The sequence below is a fragment of the Thalassophryne amazonica genome, chromosome 19 (assembly GCF_902500255.1).
Source record: "Thalassophryne amazonica chromosome 19, fThaAma1.1, whole genome shotgun sequence".
NCBI classification, from domain to species: domain Eukaryota; kingdom Metazoa; phylum Chordata; class Actinopteri; order Batrachoidiformes; family Batrachoididae; genus Thalassophryne; species Thalassophryne amazonica.
In genome coordinates, this window is record NC_047121.1 from 27,423,214 (window position 1) to 27,447,493 (window position 24,280).

General features: G+C 45.3%; 1 protein-coding gene across 2 annotated transcripts in view; it reads right to left on the bottom strand.

The window, feature by feature from the left end:
• Positions 1-4,122: 4,122 nt before the first annotated feature.
• Positions 4,123-24,280, bottom strand: part of ism2a (isthmin 2a) — a 104,305-nt gene continuing 84,147 nt past the window's right edge. For both annotated transcript variants that reach the window (XM_034159642.1, XM_034159641.1), the window contains 2 exons: positions 9,715-9,783; positions 4,123-5,531 (listed from right to left, as the gene is read on the bottom strand). In XM_034159642.1, coding sequence (XP_034015533.1) covers positions 5,014-5,531; positions 9,715-9,783 — 587 coding nt within the window. In that variant the 3' untranslated portion in view covers positions 4,123-5,013. The remainder of the gene's footprint in view (positions 5,532-9,714; positions 9,784-24,280) is intronic.

A 24,280-nucleotide genomic window follows, 5' to 3' on the forward strand; every position in this document is an offset into this window, starting at 1 on the left:
AAAAGGCTTCAAAATCAGTAAATCTTGCTATTGTAGGTCTATTAGCCTCAATTCACTGTGCGATATTACAATATAGTTATGAGAAGTGGAAAAAACATCAAAGCCTATAAAGTTAAAAAGCATACATATCTTTTTTGTGGTCATAAATGACCCCACATGGCTTTCCGTTATCCTTGCAACACCAATGGGCCAATTCCTATTAAAGAAAAAAAAAACTATGAAAAGGTGTAAGAGAAGCAGGTTGACAAATTCAGGGTTGAAAACATTTTTAAAGACGTAATAATGGCACATAGAAATATATGGCTGGGGTCATATATAACCCCACTTGAAGGTTAATCCAGTCTGAAAGTATCTGTATTGACGCCTCTCGCGCGTTATCCTGTTCTCGCTGCGGAGGATGAGATTTTGTTGTCAGTGTAAACAAGACCCTGCAGTGGGTATGTAATCAAGCGTTTCTGCAGCACGGCTTTGCTTTGAACCTTGAACCAATGAAGCAGTGCTTCGATCTTTGATCTGCTGCTTCGTTGGTTCTTTGTTTTATTTCACTTTATCTTCATTTTTCCCCGCTAAAACCCTAAAGAGCATATGTCTGTGAGTAACATTTACCTTTTATATGTTAAACTGGCCTGTTATGGTCTTCTGAAACAGTTGATACATGTATTTTATAAACTTAAAAAACGGGACCGATGCTAACGCGTTAGCATGTCTATGGCATTTTCAATGTTAAACTTAGCATTAAGCTGAGCCATTATCAAGCCTCTCACTATCAAGCCGCAAAGGATTCTGGGCTACTCTAAAACCGTCAATAGTGATGTGCCAACTACAAACCTTTTACCACCAGCTTTCAAGTTTACACATGATACATATTTGATGAAACCTTCAAAACGTAACGGAGGTTAGGTTCACAACATGAACAAATTAAATTTCATTCAAAATCTTAGATTTGCAAAGCTGTACATTTTACGTTTGCCATAAAATATCAACAATAAATTTGCACCAAAAACATACACAACTGGATTTCAGTAACTGGCAATGGAGTCCGCCCTAAGGTCTATAGTTCTTCAAAACTAAGGCATCAGTGTCTCTCTGTAACTCAGTCATGTACTTTATTTCTCTACAGTTAAATGAAATAAGACCTGTTCATTACATAAAATGTACAATAACAGAACACATAAAAGAATATTTCCTTTATTGATCATTGCTGCAGTCAGTGAGATTGGACATTACAGTCTGCATTGGTTTCACAGACACACAGTCCAGTTACGTCTTCTAAGTGAGCATCTTATTGATGGGTAATTGATTTTACACACACATCTGATAAACTCAACAACAGCCTGAGGTACAGCTAGAAAAAGATTCCTGTGTTTGTCCCTGAAAAACATATAATTAATATAATTAAGTTTGCAGTTTACTTAGATTCCAAAATACACCTAATTATCTTATGGCAGCCATTCTGAAACCTCACAATGGCAGCCCTGTATTAATATCTCCAAATGTAAACACTAATGCATATTCAGATGCTCTACTTTACAGCAATGTATCTACAGTGCATCCGGAAAGTATTCACAGCGCTTCACTTGCCCACATTTTTTAAGTTACAGCCTCATTCCAAAATGTATGATATTCATTTTTTCCCTTCAAATGTCTACACACAATACCCCATAATGACAACATGAAAAAAGTTTTTATTTTATTTATTTATTAGATTTTTGCTCATTTATTACATTTATTAAAAACAAAAAAATAAGAAATCACACGTACATAAGTATTCACAGCCTTTGCCGTGAAGCTCAGAATTGAGCTCAGGTTCCTCCTGTTTCCACTGATCATCATTGACATATTTCTATGGCTTAATTGAAGTCCACCTGGTGTAAATTCAGATGATTGGACATGATTTGGAAAAGTACACACCTGCCTACATATAAGGTTCCACAGTGGACAATCAGAGCACAAACCAAGCATGAAGTCAAAGGAATTGTCTGTAGAGCTCCGAGACAGGATTGTCTCGAGGCACAAATCTAGGGAAGGGTACAGAAACATTTCTGCTGCTTTGAAGATCCCAGTGAGCACAGTGGCCTCAATCATCTGTAAATGGAAGAAGTTCGGATCCACCAGGACTCTTCCTAGAGCTGGCCACCCGTCTAAACTGAGCAATCGGGGAAGAAGTGCCTTAGTCAGGGAGGTGACCAGGAACACGTTGGTCAGTCTGTCAGAGCTCCATCATTCCTTAGTGGAGACAGGACAACCTTCCAGAAGGACAACCATCTGAGACAGAAGCCACTCCTTAGTAACAGGCACATGACAGCCCACCTGGAGTTTAACAAAAGGCATCTGAAGGACTCTCAGATTATGAGAAACAAAAGTCTAAGGTCTGATGAGACAAAGATTGAACTCTTTGGTGTGAATGCCAGGTCCCTTGTTTGTAGGAAACCAGGCACCATCCCTAGAGTGAAGCACGGTGGTGGCAGCATCACCACCTGTTCTAGAGCGCTCTTCACCTCAGACTGGGCGATGGTTCGTCTTTCAGCAGGACAATGATCCTTAGCACACAGCCAAAATATCAAAGGAGTGGCATCAGGACAACCCTGTGAATGCTGTTGAGGCTACAAACTCAAAGCTATTATGTTCAAACTGCTTTTTTAACAATCCTGTGAATCACTAAACTAGTATTTAGTTGTATAACCACAGTTTTTCATGAGTTCTTCACATCTGCGAGGCATTAATTTTGTTGGTTTGGAACCAAGATTTTGCTTGTTTACTTAGTGTGCTTGGGGTCATTGTCTTGTTGAAACACCTATTTCAAGGGCATGTCCTCTTCAGCATAAGGCAACATGACCTCTTCAAGTATTTTGACATATCCAAACTGATCCATGATACCTGGTATGCGATATATAGGCCCAACACCATAGTAGGAGAAACATGCCCATATCATGATGCTTGCACCACCATGCTTCACTGTCTTCACTGTGAACTGTGGCTTGAATTCAGAGTTTGGGGGTCGTCTCACAAACTGTCTGCGGCCCTTGGACCCAAAAAGAACAATTTTACTCTCATCAGTCCACAAAATATTCCTCCATTTCTCTTTAGGCCAGTTGATGTGTTCTTTGGCAAATTGTAACCTCTTCTGCATGTCTTTTATTTAACAGAGGGACCATGCGGGGGATTCTTGCAAATAAATTAGATTCACACAGGCGTCTTCTAACTGTCACAGCACTTACAGGTAACTCCAGACTGTCTTTGATCATCCTGAAGCTGATCAATTGGTGAGCCTTTGCCCTTCTGGTTATTCTTCTATCCATTTTGATGGTTGTTTTCCGTTTTCTTCCACGCGTCTCTGTTTTTTTTTTTTTTTTGTCCATTTTAAAGCATTGGAGATCATTGTAGATGAACAGCCTATAATTTTTGCACCTGCATATACGTTTTCCCCTCTCCAATCAACTTCTTAATCAAACTTTGCTGTTCTTCTGAACAATGTCTTGAACGTGCCATTTTCCTCAGGCTTTCAAAGAGAAAAGCATGTTCAACAGGTGCTGGCTTCATCCTTAAATAGGGGACACCTGATTCACACCTGTTTGTTCCACAAAATTGACAAACTCACTGACTGAATGCCACACTACTATTATTGTGAGCACCCCCTTTTCTACTTTTTTTTTTACTAATAGCGCAATTTCATAGCCTTAAGAGTGTGCATATCGTGAATGCTTGGTCATGTTGGATTTGTGCGAATCTATTGAATCTACTGGTACCTTGTTTCTCATGTAACAATAAGAAATATACTCAAAACCTGGATGAATCTTTTTAGTCACATAGCACTACTATTATTCTGAACACTACTGTAGGTGCACCAAGTGTGTGGCATCATATTCAAGAAGACTTGAGGCTGTAATTGCTACCAAAGGTGCATCAACAATGTACTGCGTAAATGGTGTGAATACTTATGTACATGCAATTCCATAGTTTTTTTATTTTTTAGTAAAAGTGCAATAATAATAATAATTATAAAAAAATCATGCTGTCATTATGGGGGTGTTGTGAGTAGAACTTTGAGGGGAAAAAAATAATTTACTCCATTTTGGAATAAGGCTGTAACATAACAAAATGTTGAAAAAGTGAAGCTCTGTCTGGATGCACTGTATGTCATAATCTAACAAAATGCTTGAAAATTCATTGTGAAAGTAACTGTGGGAAGTCACTTTCACACCTAAGTAATCACATTTTGAGGCAAAACTGTTGTTGACTAAAAGTCAATAGGTGAGGGGTTGGGCAGCCCCTTCGTGTCATTTCATGACAGGCGTGAAAACGCTAAACCTAACCGTTTCCCCACACTTTACAAAATGATGCGAAGCAGCTACCTAACTTATCACATAGTGATGGAAAGGGGCACAGAACAAACGCAAATATGTGAGAATGTGTGGATTGAGGGGGCAAAACAGGCTGATGTGGCAGCAGGCACTGTGTCGAAAATACCCAAAAGAAAGAAAACTCTTTGTTGGACTGGCATCATTATGGTGAACATGAATAACTGGAAAAGATTTGAATTTATTCCAACACTGAATTTGATTAGGGGCCATGAGTGCAATAAATAAGCTCCTCCTCTAAACACAGACACACACACACAACTCAGCACATGCATTCATTAGCAGCAACATACAGGAACAGGATGATCTAAGCGGTCCAAACAGAACATCATGAAGATTCTGCAAATTCCAACCCTTTGTGTTTCATACCTTTTTACACCAGTGTCATTTCATTTAGTTGGTTTGCACGTACAGTTCATACATGAATGTAAGATAGCGGTCCACGTCTTCCATTCATAGTTGCATTTTTTTAAAAGTTGTTTCAATCATGTCTTTTAATTCATTAATTTTGTTTACCAATGGACAAAACCATACAAAAAAAAAAAAGTTCTCCTGGAACTGTAGAGCTGAATTTCCGAAAATATGGCTGACAGCAGAAATTAAGATTTCAACTGGCTTTCTGTCATCGTCCATCAAATCTGGACTTGGAAAAGCTTCAGTACTCCTTCGCCTCTTTAAGTTCCATCTGAAACACTTGCTCGGGGGGGTTATCTGCACAGACCAACCCGTTGTTTGGCGGCCTCACCGAGTGAAACCGACTCCAGTCTCCCTTGCACAGAATCCAAGGCAGCACATCCACCTTGTAGTGCAGCTCGGGCGAGAACTCAGTACTGATCAAATTTGGTGCCGCTGCACCTTTCCCCCGCGTTATCAGTCTCATCTGTTCATCGTAGCAGCAGTGCTGCGCCGCTAAAGTCGTGCTGTCATACGACAGCATGGAGCGAATGCAGAATCGTGCTGAAGGCTTGTAGATGTCCAGGCGCTCTTTGGGTCCGCTGGCGTCCCTCCAGCGGTAGGTTTTGCAAAGCCTGGGGTCCCGGATGTTGACAGCACTGTAAACTGCCTCCGAGGGGTAGGAGCAGGGGCAGCTGGGGAGCTCGGTGAGCACTTGATGGAGGTATTTCTGCAGGAAGTCGTTCTTGCAGCTCAGCCACTTCTCACAGCTGTCTACGTCTGGATGTAAGGATGGAAAATTGAAAGAGGAAAACATCGTCACAAATTGTCCATTTCAAGCCTTAAAAACCTTCTATTAGATTCTTTAAATGAGTGATACACAGTTGACTTTCTTTGGAAATTGGCAGAGATAATGTAAAGGTAAACCATCTCACGTTTTAAACTCAAGATGATTTTGTAGGCTTTTCAAATTGTGGCCTAAAGTTAAGGTCCCTGCGTACTTTGTCACCTTGCACAAGACTTCACCCTCATATGATCTTAAGTCCCGGTCACACGGCACTAACGAAGGACCACAAAGCCCAAACGAAACAAGAAAACTGGATTTACGTTGACTTTTGGAGACAACGCTTAACCGTCGTCCAGCTTCGTTCCTGCAGCTGGCGCTTCATCAGAATTTTCAAACTGTTGAAAAATGTGAACGAATTCCGATGACAGCCTCAATTCATCTGTATTCTGTTTTGCTTTCTGTCTTGCCAGTTCCTTATCGTTTACGCTGTTTCCGTGACATCAGCGTTCCGTTTGACTGTCGTCCAACCTCCCAAGTCTGATGTCTTGCATGAACATTGATGATATCTGAGATATCTGATATGTTAAGTTCTGCTCAGACGAGCTGAACGTAACATCCTTGTATTAAAACAATAGTGTTGTTGTGAGGACAAACAACATCTCTTGCCTGTTGTCAAGACAACCAAATCCCACCCCTGCAAGCAGTGCAGACAGGACAGGACTGGCAGCGCTCGGTCTCATACCCGCTGTTGGTCACGTCATTGTGAATGTTTCGTTTTGATTTTGTTTACAGTGCTGAGGTCATTTTTTCCTTCGCTAGTTTCGGTTTTGTTTCATTCCTTTTTGCGCTCTTGATTCGCAGGCTTTTTTTCGATGATGGAAAAGGTGCAGGATCATTCCTCCACCTTTTCTCGATGATTTGTGACTTTTTGACTTTTTAATCCTTCGTTGACACTTCACCGTGTGCCGTGTGACCGGGTCGTTAGTCCCACTGTTACGTTATACAATGTCAGAAAGAACCTAAAAATGCAGGCAGCAACCAAACAGTAGGTAAGCTGAATGACATGATTTAATGTTCAAACACATGAAATAAGTCCTGCAAACACAGTGAGATCCACAGGGTGCAAAATGGGAGTCCAACAAAATCCAATCTAACATGCAGGGAAAAATACAGAGGAACAAATGATAAAATCACAATAGGCAAAGATAAACACACCACTAATAATCCAATTACAGGGAAGAACCAACAAGAAAGAAACAGCAACTAAACAGAAAGCAGGGCAGGTTTAAATATCCAACGGAAATAATGACAAATGAGCGGCAGGTGTGCGAATAAGGGGAGACCAGGTCGAAACACACCTGCTATACTTGACAAACAAAAGGTGACTCAAGAGAAACCCGGGGGTGTGTGTAGAACCAAAAACATAATGAGAACAATAATCAAACTACAAAGGGAACCGCAAAATAAGACACGGACAGGGGACAGATCACAAGAACAATGAACCTACAGACCACAGACACGGACAGGGGACAGACCACAAAGACAATGAACCGACAGACACGGACAGGGGACAGACCACAAGGACAATGAACCGACAGACCACAGACACGGACAGGGGACAGACCACAAAGACAATGAACCGACAGACACGGACAGGGGACAGACCACAAAGACAATGAACCGACAGACACGGACAGGGGACAGACCACAAGGACAATGAACCGACAGACCACAAAGACAATGAACCGACAGACACGGACAGGGGACAGACCACAAGGACAAACAAGGATGACTGACTTAGACAAGGGACAGAACACAGAGAATACTAACACAGACGGAACACCATGACTAACAACACCAGGACACCAACAAATGACAGACCACAGACACAGACAGGAGATGGAGCACAACACCTACACTAAATCTGTGGGTTAAGATGTTCTCATCTTTATGATGCTTTTTGAAAATGACACCCAGATCTGACAGACATGTTTCTTTCAAACCCCTGCTTTTGTAGGTGATGTGGAAAACATCACATACTAACAAACAATAAGTAATGGCTGCTAAAGGCCATCATACAACTAATGACCACTCACTACCAACGCCATCACTTTCAAAATGGTGCATGTTAATGATCAACATTCAAGCAGGATTAATTACCAACACAAATATCCGATATATAAAATGGCTGGTGTGTGCTACAGTCGTCCTCAGTGGCGCACGGCGCTTCGTGTCTCTGGCATGCACAGAAGCCAGCCTTTGATTCCTAGTGACCTCCTATTTGTATCTGAGAGAGGCTGATGCCCCCCAGCTGCCCCCCCCCCACCACTGAGCCCATGCAAAAGCCCACATGCACACACACACACATGCACTGCAAAAGAATAAAATGATTCATTAGTTTTTGTTGATTGTCAAATTAACACATATATAACTTTAGTTTTTTCTTCCTTATAGTACTGGCCAGTACTGCCAGTAGATGGCAGTACTAGCCAGTTGCTGCAGTCTAAACAGCACAGAGAATCCACATGACGACAACTGTAAATGAATATTATACAACCAAAATGTACATTTTTATGCTTTTCATCACGTTAATAAGAGGCTGCAGCAACTCTCTGGCGCGCAAAGGATTATGCCTGTTGATGACTTGAGTGATATGCTGGCGAGTCATTGTGGTATAAAGAGAAATTGTCTTTATTTTTACTCCTCCTCCTCCATCACTAGGTCTCTTTTGCTGAGAGAAAGCTAATCTGACACAGAAGCGCTGGCTCGTTGTTGTGTCAGTAGCTGCTAGTGTACTGAAATCAATACTGAAAGTTATCGGTTTAGCTTTTATCTGTAACTTCCGCTATATTTTTTAGGGGTTTGTCGGTTTTGCTTTATAAAAGATAACTTTTCAGTTAGTGGATTAACTGTTATCGAAGCTAACTTTTTGGTTAGCTGAGCACACCACTGTGTAATATGCACGTTCAGTTTTGATAACCTTACAGCAGACAAAACCCTGTGACAAGCCTATGAACTTTGGGGAACCCGTGGGGGGATTTTTTTTCTTAAGCTCCACATGAATGAAAAGAAGGCATGGCAGTATGTGGGTAGTGACAGTTACACAGCTTGAAATGCAGATAGATTTAACTCCGTAAATGGAGCATAAACGAATGTCGACACTTAATGTAATCCCAACACCATAAACCAGCCTTCAGTGATATATACGACTTCTAAAACGGGTTACAAAAACCCCTTAACCCCTAGAGCCTATTTCACCAAAATCACATACACATACATGATGATTTATTTCTCAGCTTGTACAAGGTCAAAAATGCAAAAGTTTGGATCAAGTAAAAGACGGGTCCTAGGGGATGTTGTGGATGCAAAAAAATTGAAAGTAAATAAGTAAATGAGGTTTTTTCCCAAAAAATGAATTCCGATTTATGTCTTTATTTCCTTGGTGTTTCAGCTGTGGTTAGTTGATATGTGAATGAAGAGGATACTTTTGTAGAGGAGACTTCACTTGACATTTTGATGTATAAGAAGTGTATGTTGGTGTCAGCATTTGTTAGTTATGAGTGTTCAAATGTTCCAACACAGGGAAAGTCCCCAAATTTGGGGACTCTAGGGTTTAAGAGGTTTCTAACTTAGATGAAAAGCACCTGCCTGAAATGTTTTTCATCTTCAAACATAAAAGAATGATGCAGAGAGATACTTATAAAGAAAAAAAAAGAATTTGGCACACAACATGTTTTTGGCTGTGGACAAATTCAGGCGGATTCTCTTTATTTACCTTCTGTAATGGATGTGGGTTTGTGAGAAGTGGGAGAAATGTCTGACACTATATCATGTTCTCCTTTCCTGGTGTACTATTTGTTATGTTTGCAGGGCGAAAAGAACTACTGCGTTCACCGGCTGGTGTGTCGCGGCAGGAGAGCAATAAAATGAAAAGTAAAAAAGTGATTCAAACATTTCTGGGAGGCAGCATCAGTGTTTCATCGTGTCTTTGACAGCTTCAGTGGAGCAGTTCTCAGCATGCCGGGAAGGCGCACTTCTAAATCTCTAAACCAGGTCCACACAGCACCGGTGACTGAATCTGTACCCGGCCGCACACATGGACTCGCACCCTGATAGAGTGTGACCTGTGGACTGCTGACATGTGGCTGTGAGTGTCCACACTGTCTGTCTACATACCCGTGTCCAGGCTGTCACTGCTGTTGGTCGTCTGAATGGGGAGAAGCTCTGTCACTGCATTCACACCATCTAGAAACAAACAGAGAAAGAAAGGCACAAATTCATAAAAAAGCATATGCACAGAAAATTCTCTAGTGTTAATTATACAGACATCATTTTAAAATTAACACTGCTACTGAGGACACATTTCATGTTAAAGATACAATTTCCCATCACTGCAACCCAACTGATATAGATTTTCTTGGGACAGATACCAATATGAAGGAGCCAAAAATTTACGATATCAATATATCTGCCGATATATGCAAAAAAAAATGGCAATGATCCCAAACATTTCTTTATCAAAAAATGTACATGTAAGTTTTTATATAACACCTGAATAAATCCTTGTCATCTGATTGGTGGTTTGTAAGTCATATGATATACAGTAGATTATTCATACCAATTGCCATTGTGTTCCCTTTAAGATGTAATTTTGGTTGTATGTTAGTGTGCAATTTGGTTTGGTGCGCTCACACTAGCGGCGACGGCACTTAGCTTAAAAACAAACAGCGGCCCAACACAGTGCCCAGACTCCCTGGGTAACACAAGACAGGAAGGCTCAATGCTCTGAGGGGGCTGAGGAGCAAATTGGGGGGTCCTGAGAAAGCAGTGTTTGCCGAAGGCATTCGCGCAGAACGGGTTGGCTCCGCCGCAACTCGGAACTTGTCAGGAGGCCACTGGAGCACAGCAGGCTCCGTCAGATGACACCTGGGTAAAACGGGGCCTCTTGGTCTCGCTATCGCACTTTGACCAACACTGTAGGACCGGGAAGGGCTTAAGTCCTTTTTCATTTGTTTGCAAATTATTAAAATATCAAATGACAAGGATCTATTTTAGGAGTTATATAAAACAAATCATGAATGTGTTTTCATTCGGTGATAGATGGAATGTTGCATTCAACTTGGCTGTCCCTCGTTGAATGGAACATTCCATCTTTCACCTCATGAAATATTTGTACCATTGCACTCAAAAGCATTCATTATTTGTATAATATTGTGTTTGTAAGAGTACCACAAACAAAGGGCACTGAGGGCAGAAAAGGAGACAAAGAGGTATTTATTGGAGGAATCTGCAAGCAGGTGATAATATCTGTGGTCTAGTGGAAGAAAGGATTTATCCCTCCCATAAAACGAAATGATAAAGGTCCAGATTGCAGTGGCATTATACTATTCTCTAAGCCAAGCAAGGTACTTGCAAGAAGAAGAAGCAAGTAGTTTGCAGGTCCTGAGGACCATCAGGGCGGTATGAGCGTACAAATAAGGATCTACAGCTCCCCCTGAGCAAGATACCAGTCCATTCTAGGTTATTTCACCAGCTAAGGACCGTACCAAAGATACTGGAGCTATAGAAAGTCACCCTCTCTTGCCAAAAGTGAGGTGCAGCACCACCATTTGCCAAGCAAACTGGACACTACTTAGTAAGAGCAGAGCCAGAATCTTCAAGGTATGGTAGGGGATCTTTCTGAAGTATTTTGTGGTATATTACTTAAAACCCTTTTAAAACCTGATAGCAACCAATTAATTTAAGGCTTTGACATCAAAATGCAAAAATAAACATCAGCTGTAGAAGCCAAAGGGCTGTAAAAAGCTCAACCAATCAAGACAAATCATTGACCAATTGGATTGTCTGTCAAACTCTCTTCTTGCCCTGCGTGTGCCAGACAGTTTCATGCACTCTTTGTACTTGTCCACATCATAGCTCTGTTCAAGCAAGCCAGTAGTTACTCTTGTAGAGGATCCCATAGAAGTATGGCATACTGGAACCACTGCATCTGGTCTCTATGACCCTTGTCACAAATCCTGTTCATGGAGTGTCTCCAGTTTGGTGACCTCAGAATTACATCTGTTTTTGTTGTGTGGGCCACCAGAAGAGGAGGTACTGCTTGCCCACCACCAGAGGGCGCCCTGCCTGAAGTGTGGGTTTCAGGCACGAGAGGGCGCTGCCACCTCACAGGAACAGCCGAGGTGACAGCTGTCACTCATCAACTATGACAGCTGTCACCAATCATCTGCACTTCACCCCGGATAAAAGCAGGATGACACCTCCACCACGTCGCCGAGATATCGTTCTTCTACGGAGGTAACACTCTCAGCCTGAATATTCCGATATTGATTCCAGTAGATACATTGTTGCAGCTGTCTCCCCGGAGGACCGGCGTGGGCTGCGACTGCTTCGCTCTGCTTTCCGCCAGATAAGTGAATAGACAGACGCTGCACGAGTGTGTGTTAGAGGTGGAGGTGGAATTCCCACCGTTGTTGTTACTGGGTGTACACACACCCACACTTGACTGTTTTTGCTCTTCGCCAGCAGTACCGGATCCGACACGCGGAGACGGTGGCCACCTGAGGGACTCGGGACCTGGCGGCTCCAGTATCCTTCGGGTTCGGTGGCGGAGGAAATCGTGTGGTTCCGGTTCTTCTCTAGACGGACGTCTCCTATCGTCGAGCCTGCCCACACGACACCTTTATCCATTGACTTTGTATTTATTCTATAATCTGCTGTGTGTGGTTGTGGCATTCACAACAGTAAAGTGTTCAATTTAACTCCTTCTATTGTCCGTTCATTTACGCCCCCTGTTGTGGGTCTGTGTCACTACACTTTCACAACAGGATATCTCGGCCAACGTCATGGACTCCGAGGGGCGTCACCCAGCGATTGAACGGCCAATGGGAGAGCAGGGTGCACAGGCGTCTGCAGGAGGCGTGATTGGTGAGTTGCAGCACATCCTCACCGCCTTTACGGCTCGGTTGGATCAGATGACCGAGCAAAACATCCTCCTGAACCGCAGGGTGGAGGCTCTCTCTGCACAGGTGGCAGCGAGCGCTCAGGGCGCTGCTGCAGCTCCTCCTCCTGCCGACCCTGTGCAAGATATAAATGTTCCAGTGGTCGTTCAACAACCCCTCCCACCATCCCCTGAAGCATACATAAGCCCCCCAGAGCCGTACGGAGGTTGTGTGGAGATGTGCGCGGACTTTCTTATGCAGTGTTCGCTCGTCTTTGCACAACGTCCCGTCATGTACGCGTCTGATGCTAGTAAAGTAGCTTATGTGATTAATCTGCTTCGAGGAGAGGCACGCGCTTGGGCTACGGTGCTTTGGGAGCAAAATTCACGGCTCCTTCATACGTACACTGGGTTTGTGAGGGAGTTTAAAACCGTGTTTGATCACCCTAACAGGGGAGAGACCGCTTCAAATGTGCTGCTGTCAATGAGACAGGGACGCCGGAGCGCAGCCGCTTATGCAGTCGACTTCCGCACTGCGACTGCGAGGTCCGGCTGGAATAACGCTGCGCTCCGCGCCGCCTTCGTAAACGGACTGTCGTCGGTCCTGAAGGAGCACCTGGTGGCCAAGGACGAACCGCGGGAATTAGATGGGCTTATCGACCTTGTTATACGGTTAGACAATCGGTTGGAGGAACGCCGTTGGGAACGAGACGAGGGGAGTGGCCGGGCATGCACCGTCCCTCTTCCTTCCGGGTCCGAAAAAGGTCTGCCCTTCCCACGCTCCATGGCCTCTACGCCCCGTGTGGCTACAGCTCCCCCTGCTGACGAAGCTATGGACACGAGCAGGGCCACATTCAGACCACCGAATAGACAGAGGAGGCTTCCCCGCGGGGCGTGTTTTGTTTGCGGCTCAACTGAGCACCAATTGAGAACGGTTAAACACCAACGCCCGCCCCTAGAAACTGGGCTTAGGGTGGGCCAAGAAATTCACATGGGACACACACATATTTCCACACGGCTCCCAGTTACAATCCTTAGCGAGGATTTAACCCTTCAGGCCCCAGCACTGGTAGACACAGGGTCAGAAGGGAATCTGCTAGACAGCAGATGGGCCAGGGAGGTAGGGCTCCCTCTGGTGGCGCTTCCTTCGCCATTGCAGGTGCAAGCAATAGATGGCACCCTACTCCCTTTAATCACACACAGGACACTACCAGTAACTCTGGCGGTGTCAGGGAATCATCGGGAGGAGATAGAGTTTTTTGTGACTCCCTCTACCTCCCGTGTGATTCTGGGGTTCCCATGGATGCTAAAACACAATCCCCGGATTGATTGGTCGTCCGGGGTGGTGGTACAGTGGAGCGAGACCTGCCATCGGGTGTGTTTAGGATCCTCGGTCCCTCCCGGTTCCCAGGCTAAGGAGCAGGTCAAAGTCCCTCCCAATCTGTCGGCGGTGCCGGTTGAGTACCACGATCTTGCTGACGTTTTCAGCAAGGATCGGGCACTCACCCTTCCCCCGCACCGTCCGTACGATTGCGCCATCGATTTGATTCCAGGTGTGGAGTTCCCGTCCAGCAGGCTGTATAACCTCTCACGACCTGAGCGCGAATCGATGGAGACCTACATCCGGGACTCCTTAGCTGCTGGGCTGATCCGGAACTCCACCTCCCCAATGGGAGCAGGTTTCTTTTTTGTGGGCAAGAAAGATGGCGGTCTTCGTCCATGCATTGATTATCGGGGGCTGAACGAGATCACGGTTCGCAACCGATACCCGTTGCCTTTGTTGGATTCGGTGTTCACCCCCCCTGCATGGAGCCAAAATATTCACAAAGCTGGATCTTAGGAATGCATATCACCTAGTTCGGGTCCGGAAGGGAGACGAGTGGAAGACGGCATTCAACACCCTGTTAGGTCATTTTGAGTACCTGGTCATGCCGTTCGGCCTCACTAACGCCCCCGCAACGTTCCAAGCTTTGGTAAATGACGTCTTGCGGGACTTCCTGCACCGATTCGTCTTCATGTATCTGGACGATATACTCATTTTTTATCCGGACCCTGAGACTCATGTACGGCATGTACGTCAGGTCCTGCAGCGGTTGTTGGAGAACCAGCTGTTTGTGAAGGGTGAGAAGTGTGAGTTTCATCGCACCTCTTTGTCCTTCCTGGGATTTATCATCTCCTCCAACTCCGTCGCCCCGGATCCGGCCAAGGTCGCGGCGGTGAGAGACTGGCCCCAACCTACGAGCCGTAGGAAGCTGCAACAGTTCCTCAGCTTCGCAAATTTTTACAGGAGGTTCATTAAGGGGTATAGTCAGGTAGTTAGCCCCCTGACAGCCCTGACCTCACCAAAAGTTCCCTTCACCTGGTCGGATCGGTGCGATGCCACGTTCAGGGAGTTGAAACAGCGCTTCTCGACTGCACCCATCTTGGTGCAGCCCGATCCCAGTCGCCAGTTTGTGGTTGAAGTGGACGCCTCTGACTCAGGGATAGGAGCCGTGCTATCCCAGAGCGGAGAGACCGATAAGGTTCTTCACCTGTGTGCCTATTTCTCCCGCAGGTTGACCCCAGCAGAACGGAACTATGATGTGGGCAATCGAGAACTCCTAGCGGTGAAAGAGGCTCTTGAGGAGTGGAGACACCTGTTGGAGGGAGCGTCAGTGCCATTCACGGTTTTTACTGACCACCAGAACCTGGAGTATATCAGGACCGCCAGGCGGCTGAACCCCAGGCAAGCCCGCTGGTCACTGTTCTTCGGCCGTTTTGACTTCCGGATTACCTTCCGCCCCGGGACCAAGAACCAGAGGTCGGATGCCTCGTCCCGGGTGCATGAACATGAAGTCAAAACCGAGCTGTCGGATCCACCGGAACCCATCGTACCGGAGTCCACTATTGTGGCCACCCTTACCTGGGACGTGGAGAAGACCATCCGGGAGGCCCTGGCACGGAGCCCGGATCCCGGAACAGGGCCAAAGAACAGACTATACGTCCCATCAGAGGCCAGGGCTGCCGTCCTGGACTTCTGTCACGGGTCCAAGCTCTCCTGCCACCCAGGGGTGCGTAGGACCGTGGCAGTGGTCCGGCAGCACTTCTGGTGGGCGTCCCTGGAGGCTGACGTCCGGGCATACATCCAGGCCTGCACCACCTGCGCCAGGGGCAAGGCGGACCACCAAAAGGCACAGGGACTCCTTCAGCCGCTTCCTGTGCCTCATCGCCCCTGGTCCCACATTGGTCTGGATTTCGTCACGGGCCTCCCGCCGTCCCGGGGGCACACCACCATCCTCACGATAGTGGACCGGTTCTCCAAGGCGGCCCACTTCGTGGCCCTCCCGAAGCTCCCGTCGGCCCAGGAGACAGCGGATCTCCTGGTCCACCATGTCGTACGTCTGCATGGGATACCAACAGACATCGTCTCAGATCGTGGTCCCCAGTTTTCCTTGCAGGTTTGGAGAAGTTTCTGCCGGGAGCTGGGGGCCACCGTGAGCCTCTCGTCTGGGTATCACCCTCAGACCAACGGACAGGCTGAACGGGCTAACCAAGAGCTGGAGCAGGCCCTGCGATGTACCACATCTGCACACCCGACGGCTTGGAGTGAACACCTGGCCTGGATCGAGTATGCGCATAACAGCCAAGTGTCCTCTGCCACCGGCCTCTCCCTGTTCGAGGTGTGTCTGGGGTACCAGCCCCCTTTGTTTCCTGTGGTGGAGGGAGAGGTCGGTGTACCCTCGGTCCAGGCCCACCTGCGGAGATGCCGTCGGGTGTGGCGCACCGCCCGTTCAGCCTTGTTGAGGGTCCGGACGAGGGCAAAGACCCATGCAGAGCGTCGACGATCCCCGGCCCCCGCATATCGGTCCGGGCAGGAGGTGTGGCTATCCACAAGGGACATCATCCTCCAGGTGGATTCCCCCAAACTGAAGGACCGGTACATAGGGCCCTACAAGATCCTCAAGGTCCTCAGTCCCGCCGCAGTGAGGCTCCAACTCCCGGCCTCACTGCGGATCCATCCAGTATTCCACGTTTCAAGATTGAAACCACATCACACCTCACCCCTCTGTACACCCGGTCCGGCGCCGCCTCCTGCCCGTATCATCGACGGGGAGCCAGCTTGGACAGTGCGCCGGCTCCTGGACGTCCGTCGATTGGGCCGGGGTTTCCAATATTTGGTGGACTGGGAGGGGTATGGACCCGAAGAACGCTCCTGGGTGAAGAGGAGCTTCATCCTGGACCCGGCCCTCCTGGCCGATTTTTACCGTCGCCACCCGGACAAGCCTGGTCGGGCGCCAGGAGGCGCCCGTTGGGGGGGGGGGGTCCTGTTGTGTGGGCCGCCAGAAGAGGAGGTACTGCTGGCCCACCACCAGAGGGCGCCCTGCCTGAAGTGTGGGTTTCAGGCACGAGAGGGCGCTGCCACCTCACAGGAACAGCCGAGGTGACAGCTGTCACTCATCAACTATGACAGCTGTCACCAATCATCTGCACTTCACCCCGGATAAAAGCAGGATGACACCTCCACCACGTCACCGAGATATCGTTCTTCTACGGAGGTAACACCCTCAGCCTGAATATTCCGATATTGATTCCAGTAGATACATTGTTGCAGCTGTCTCCCCGGAGGACCGGCGTGGGCTGCGACTGCTTCGCTCTGCTTTCCGCCAGATAAGTGAATAGACAGACGCTGCACGAGTGTGTGTTAGAGGTGGAGGTGGAATTCCCACCGTTGTTGTTACTGGGTGTACACACACCCACACTTGACTGTTTCGCCAGCAGTACCGGATCCGACACGCGGAGACGGTGGCCACCTGAGGGACTCGGGACCTGGCGGCTCCAGTATCCTTCGGGTTCGGTGGCGGAGGAAATCGTGTGGTTCCGGTTCTTCTCTAGACGGACGTCTCCTATCGTCGAGCCTGCCCACACAACACCTTTATCCATTGACTTTGTATTTATTCTATAATCTGCTGTGTGTGGTTGTGGTATTCACAACAGTAAAGTGTTCAATTTAACTCCTTCTATTGTCCGTTCATTTACGCCCCCTGTTGTGGGTCCGTGTCACTACACTTTCACAACAGTTTTTTGCTGATGATATGTTTCTGTTGGCTTTAGACAATGAGATGTGCACTGGCAGGTTTGATGCCAAATATGAAATGACTGGGATGAGGATCAGCACCTCCAAAACGTTGATGTCCTCTGTTGAAAATGGGTCGACTGTCCCTTCTGGGTCAGGCAAGAGTTATTACCCCAAGTATCTCAGGGTCTCTTGCTCACAAGTGGGAGTAGGTTGGAGCATGAGATTGACAGACTCATTGGGGCTGGAACTGATGTTCTGCAGTTACTCCACCTGACCATCGTGTTGAAGAAAGGACTGAGCCAGAAGGTGAGACTCTCGATTTATTAGTCGATTTGTGATCCTGTCCTCACATGTGGTCATGAACTTTGAGTAATGACTGAAAGAACAAGGCTGCAAATACATGCAGCAAAAATGAGATTCCTCCGCTGGGTATCTGGGCTTAAGCCCAGGTTACACATAAACCGTTTTGTCGGCGGGTAGTACGTAGACCGAAGTTTGCGGTAGTTCCGGCTGTTTTTGCGGTGGAAAGGGGCGGAGCATTTCGCCGGCATTTTGAGTGCCATACTAGCCGCAAATATGCGGATGAAACGCTGCTAAATCCGCCGAATAAAGCTGAGTTTTGACGCCGTAGCATCCGGCACACGTCAGGCAACGGGGGTTAATACCCAGTTCTATCCATTACAATTGCAGGTTAAGACGCGCGTGAGAACGGCGGTGTTCTGCTGCCGCTGATAATGCCCTGTGTACCGCTGGATTTAGCCAGGCAAATCCTGCGTTACTCCAGGAACTTTTGCATCTAGGCACCGCCCCCAGAGTATAATAGGCTGAAGCAGCTGTCAGTGCAGGGGGAGGGAGCTCATCTCTCAGCCTTTTCTTCTCCTTCCTTTTCCCCTCCTCAACGTGTTGCTCCGTCTCCACCACAGGGCTACCCTCTGCTTCTGAACCAGACCTCTTGGTAAGTCCTTGAGGCTGCCAATTTTATTTTAGGAGGCATACTGGAGCTTCTCTGCAAAAATATCTGGAACTGGCCATGAGTGAGAGACCTGCATGCAGCGCACTAGCGTTTTTATACTGACCGCCGCCTATCGGTGGCGTTTAGAACAGCGTACTGTCCGCTAGCACTGCCGTTTTGTTTGCCTCTGTCGCCGGTTAAAACGCCTTTGAGGACGCCGATGTGGGCTCTATCGCCGTTTTACACGCCGTTGGTTAGGGATACAACGCCGGCAATTGGTGGTGGAAACTGCGGCACTACAGGAAGGGGCGGGATGACACGGCAATTGAAAAGTATCAAACGCCGTTGTTCGCCTTGTCTCCGTCATCAGGCCACTTCTCCGGGAGCGCTCCCGGAATTATTCGACATGTTGAATAATTTTTTCGACGATTCCCGGTGAAGCTGGAACCAAACCACGCCCCCGTGCGCCGGTGTTAACTATGGCGTTTGATCCCTAAAACGGCCCGGAGGGGGCAAAACCTCTGCCGGGACGCTTCCGGGAGAGTTTACCGTCTATGTGTAAACGGGGCTTTACACTCAGGGACAGGGTGAGAAGCTCAACTATCCAGGAGAGACTTGGAGTAAAGCCGCTGCTTCTTCACCTTGAAAGGAGCCAGCTGAGTGGGGTGGGGCATCTGGTAAGGATGCCCCCTGGTCATCTTCCTCGGGAGGTCTTCCAGGCATGTCCAACTGGGAGGAGGCAAGGGGAAGACCCAGGACATGCTGGAGGGTTTCTATCTCCCAGCTGGCTTGGAAACACCTCAGGATCTCACACAGCAATTGGGCGAACCAGGCTGCTGTCGGGGTGCCATTTTTTTTATGACACGTGGGGCGGCACGAGCACTTAAAAAAAAATTTCTATTAATCATATCATTGTGTGGGAAATTGGCAAATTTGCATCCCCTGCAGCTGCAGCCCCTCAAGCTTGCTGAGAAGGTGCACAGAAGCAGTGTGAGAACACGAAAGGGAAGGGGCGCGTGGGGGCAGAGTCCCTTATACAGAGAGTAGTGACATGATAAGCCAAAAAAAAGAAAAGGCCACGTGACTCATGGTGCATTCTTGAGGCGTTCGCTGTTAAGCTATGTGCATATATATCCAGTTTAGTTATTTATTTATTCACTGAAAATGCCAGTTTGTTGTGTATTCGGATGCAAAAATAGACATAAGGGCTTCAAGATGTACAGATTACCTTCAGATCCCAACAGAAGAAACATTTGGGAAAATAAAGTCAGCTATGTGGGAGGGAAGCCAACTTCATCTGCAAAGCTTTGAGAGGAAGGTAAATTTAACTGATAAAACATGTTGAAAACAGAAAAGGCTTTCTGGATACTGTGTGCATCAACCAATAATAGCCTGTATGTGTGAATGTATTTACTATCCTATGCATGTGCATGTGTGTCTTAATGTCTTATGTTTGTATGTATGAGGTTATTGCCTCTGAAAACACATTAAATTTACTTTTTAAATAAAAAACAAAAGTGTATTTTTAAAGCCCCTCCTATCTCATTAATCAAAGCAGTTAAATCATTTTAAGTTACAATCCCTACTTTGTTACATGCAGTATGTTCAAATTCTCTCCAGGCATCATGACGTAACCCAAATTATATGTATTCACAATCATCAATCTTCTCACTTCTTATATGCTGCTCAGTTTTTCAAATAAACTAATATCCCTTTACAAGCAATCTGAAATTGGAGTTTATACTCATAGACCTACCTCTCCATACAATTTCAATAAACAAACCAAAACAAAAAACATCATTCAAAACCACTATTGATAAAGACAGATAATTCCAAATAGGATTTAGTTCCAAGAAATGATTGCAGTATTTCAAAAAAATATTTATAATCTGACGGTCGTCCATGTTTCAAATACAACCCCAATTCCAATGAAGTTGGGACGCTGTGTAAAATGTAAATAAAAACAGAATACAATGATTTGAAAATCCTTTTCACCCAATATTCAACTGAATACACCACAAAGACAAGATATTTAATGTTCAAACTGATAGACTTTGTTGTTTTTGTGCAAATATTTGCTCATTTTGAAATGGATGCCTGCGACACATTTCAAAAAAGTTGGGACAGAGCAACAAAATACAGGAAAAGTTGAATGCTCAAAGAACACCTAATTGGAAACAAGTGAGTGTCATGTTTGGATATAAAAGGAGCATCACCAAAGGTCTCACCCATTCACAAGCAAAGATGGGGCGAGGATCACCACTTTGTGAACAACTGCATGAAAAAATAGTCCAACAGTTTAAGAACAATGTTTCTCAACGTTCAATTGCAAGGACTTTAGGGATTCCATCATCTACAGTCCATAATATAATCAGAAGATTCAGAGAATCTGGAGAACTTTCTACACGTAAGCGGCAAGGCCGAAAACCTACATTGAATGCCTGTGACCTTTGATCACGGGCATTGGTCTGATGACCTTTGAACACTTCAGAAAAACATTGTCAGTTAGCACAGTTCGTCGATACACCTACAAGTGCAAGTTAAAACTCTACTATGCAAAGCCAAAGCCATACATTAACAAGATTCAGAAATGCTGCTGCCTTCTCTGGGCCTGAGCTCATTTGAAATGAACAGATGCAAAGTGGAAAAGTGTGCTGTGGTCTGATGAGTCCACATTTCAAATTGTTTTTGGAAATCATGGACGTAGTGTCCTCTGGACAAAAGAGGAAAAAGACCATCCAGGTTGTTACCACTGCAAAGTTCAAAAGCCAGCATCTGTGATGGTATGGGGGTGTGTTAGTGCCCATGGCATGGGCAACTTACTTATCTGTGATAGCACCATCAATGCCTTTGAAAGGTACATCCAGGTTTTGGAGCAACACATGCTGCCATCCAAGCAACGTCTTTTTCAGGGACGTCCCTGCTTATTTCAGCAAGACAATGCCAAGGCACATTCTGCACGTGTTACAACAGCGTGGCTTCGTAGTAAAAGAGTGCAGGTACTAGACTGGCCTGACTGCAGTCCAGAGCTGTCGCCCATTGAAAATGTGTGGCGCATTATGAAGCACAAAATACGATAACAGAGACCCCGGACCATTGAACAACTGAAGTCGTACATCAAGCAAGAACGGGAAAGAATTCCACCTACAAAGTTTCAACAATTGGTGTCCTCAGTTCCCAAATGCTTATTGAGTGCTGTCAGAAGGAAAGGTGATGTAACACAGTGGTAACCATACCACTGTCCCAGCTTTTTTGAAATGTGTTACATGCATCCATTTCAAAATGAGCAAATATTTGCACAAAAACAATAAAGTTTATCAGTTTGAACATTAAATATCTTGCATTTGTGGTGTATTCAATTGAATATAGGTTGAAGAGGATTTGTAAATCGTATTCTACACAATGTCCCAACTTCATTGGAATTGGGGTTGTAAATAATTACTTCCACACTGTGGAAATTAAATTAATTTAATTTGGTGTTTCTAGCAGTAATTTCCATCCTCAAATATTAGCGTATGTCTATTTTACAAATTATATGAAGTTTTCAATACTTTAGCACAGTGACTGAAGTGCAAAGTTTTCAGCTGTGGATGGAATTCAATTTATTTAATTTCAATTTATTTCATTTATACAGCGCCAAATCACAACAAAGCTGCCTCACGGTGCTTTACACAAGTAAGGTCTAACCTTATCAACCCCCCACAGTAAGCACACAGCTGACAGTGGTAAGAAAAAACTCCCTCTGATTATGTAGAGGAAGAAACCTCAAGCAGACCAGACTCAGAGGGGAGACCCTCTGCTTAGGCCATTCTAACAGTTACAAGGTTTTTCAAAGTTTTTACAAAGCTGAAGAAACAGGAAACAGAAGTACGGAAACTATCCCTGACGTGGTTGTAAGCGTCAGATGGAATCATCTTGGACTCTAATCTGTCCTTCAAAAAAACATGTTAAAAAAGTTGTCAACACTGTAAAATTTGACCTTCAAAACTTTAAACAAATCAGGCTTTGTATTTTGACTGATGTCGCTAGATCGTACCTTCATTGTATGATCCTGTCTCATATTGAATGACCATGCACAACATGGTCATCTGCTGGTATGACAGTACTAAAACCTTTAGCGCAAGTTTATAAAAAAGCCATCAAAGTGTTTGCTAAAAAGCCATATTCCACTCATTACTGTGAAATTCTGGAGAAATACCATCTTTTACGTTTTAACAACTTTATAATGTTTAAACATGCTTGTCTCATCTATAAAACTCTCCATGGCCTAGCCCCACCTCCTCTGGAGGAATTTATTAGACACAGAGATCCTAACCTCAGGACTCGGTCTGCTTCTAGAGGGGACTGTAAGGTGCCCCTCAGACGAACTGCCACAGGACAAAACACCATCTCTGTGAAGGGTTGTACAAACTGGAACAGCCTTCCAACAAGGATACGAGACAGTCCCACCCTAATTGCTTTTAAAAATGAGCTTAAAAATGGCTTAAAAACAATCAAACCTGTCAACAAGGGTGAGATGTATTGTACATAATCTCATGTTTTGTTTTAATTTATTTATTGTAATTGTTTGTTGTGTGTCTGAGGTCTACAGATGGAAAGTAACTTTTAGCTAAATCTGGCATATTTACACAAGGCATGAAAATGTACAAAGTGTTCATTAATGTGCATTGTCCTCATCAAATAAACAATAAATAAATAAATAAACACATTCATTGGTGACATGCTGACCTTAGGTGTTTCTTTTATTTTTATCAAAGGATCAACATTAAAAAAGCACTATGTGGCACTATGACGAGTGCTAAATTACATGGCCGTTCTAAACATTTGCTTGTTGGGTTGGTGAACGTTGTGCAGTATATTAGTGCATATAACAGCGAGTGGTACCATGATGTGGACAGCAGCGTGTAAATGAGGATTTTGCGTGTGATAATGACCGTAAGCAAAAAATGAAATTCAACCAGCCATGCGTAGCTATGCACAACAGAACACAAACACACATACTTTGGGAGGTGCCCAGTGTTTGGTCCAAATTCAGCACCGCTCACATTAAACTGTTGGTTTAAATTACTGATACTTTGGCTTCCTTGGGAAAGGTGATGATCAGAGCCAGAGCTGTCTTCTTTTTATAAAACACAAAATCCTAAAACCCTGCTAAATCAGCTCAGTAAGGCAGTGATTACCCTTCTCAGAGAGAATATAGTCAGAAAAGGCAGGTTAACGCCAGTAACTAAATACACTCTCTGAAGAGAACCCTGTACATTTCACAGAAGTTTAGTGAATGACTGATGCTTTTTATAGCTGATTTAAGATCAAACTCTGGCCATAACCTGCACCAGATCAGATCAAATTTACAGAACAAGTTATCACAGTGATTTGATGGACCATAGTAGGGGTTGACCGAAACAGATTTTTAAGGGCCGATACTGATTATCAACAAGGTTTCGAGGCTGATACCAATATTTGAGGCTGATATTTGCCTGCAGAAAAAGTGTCAAAAAGGTGTCAAAATTGAGTATAACACTTTTAATACAAATCTTTCTTTAAATGTTTTGCAACATATGCTTAATTAGCCTTTCAACATGACCTTCTCACATAAAGTGCAAGAAGCTACAAATGATATTATTATGAAGTTGAACAAATTAACAATTAAATAAACACAGTTAGCGCAGCTCCAGTCTGCACACTGCTAGGCTGACAACCGGCCCTGAATTGGGCCAGATACTGGTCTCTCTCTCTCCTCACCTGTGATTGGTTCATGGCCGAGACACTGACATCAGCCTCACTTTGATGTGGC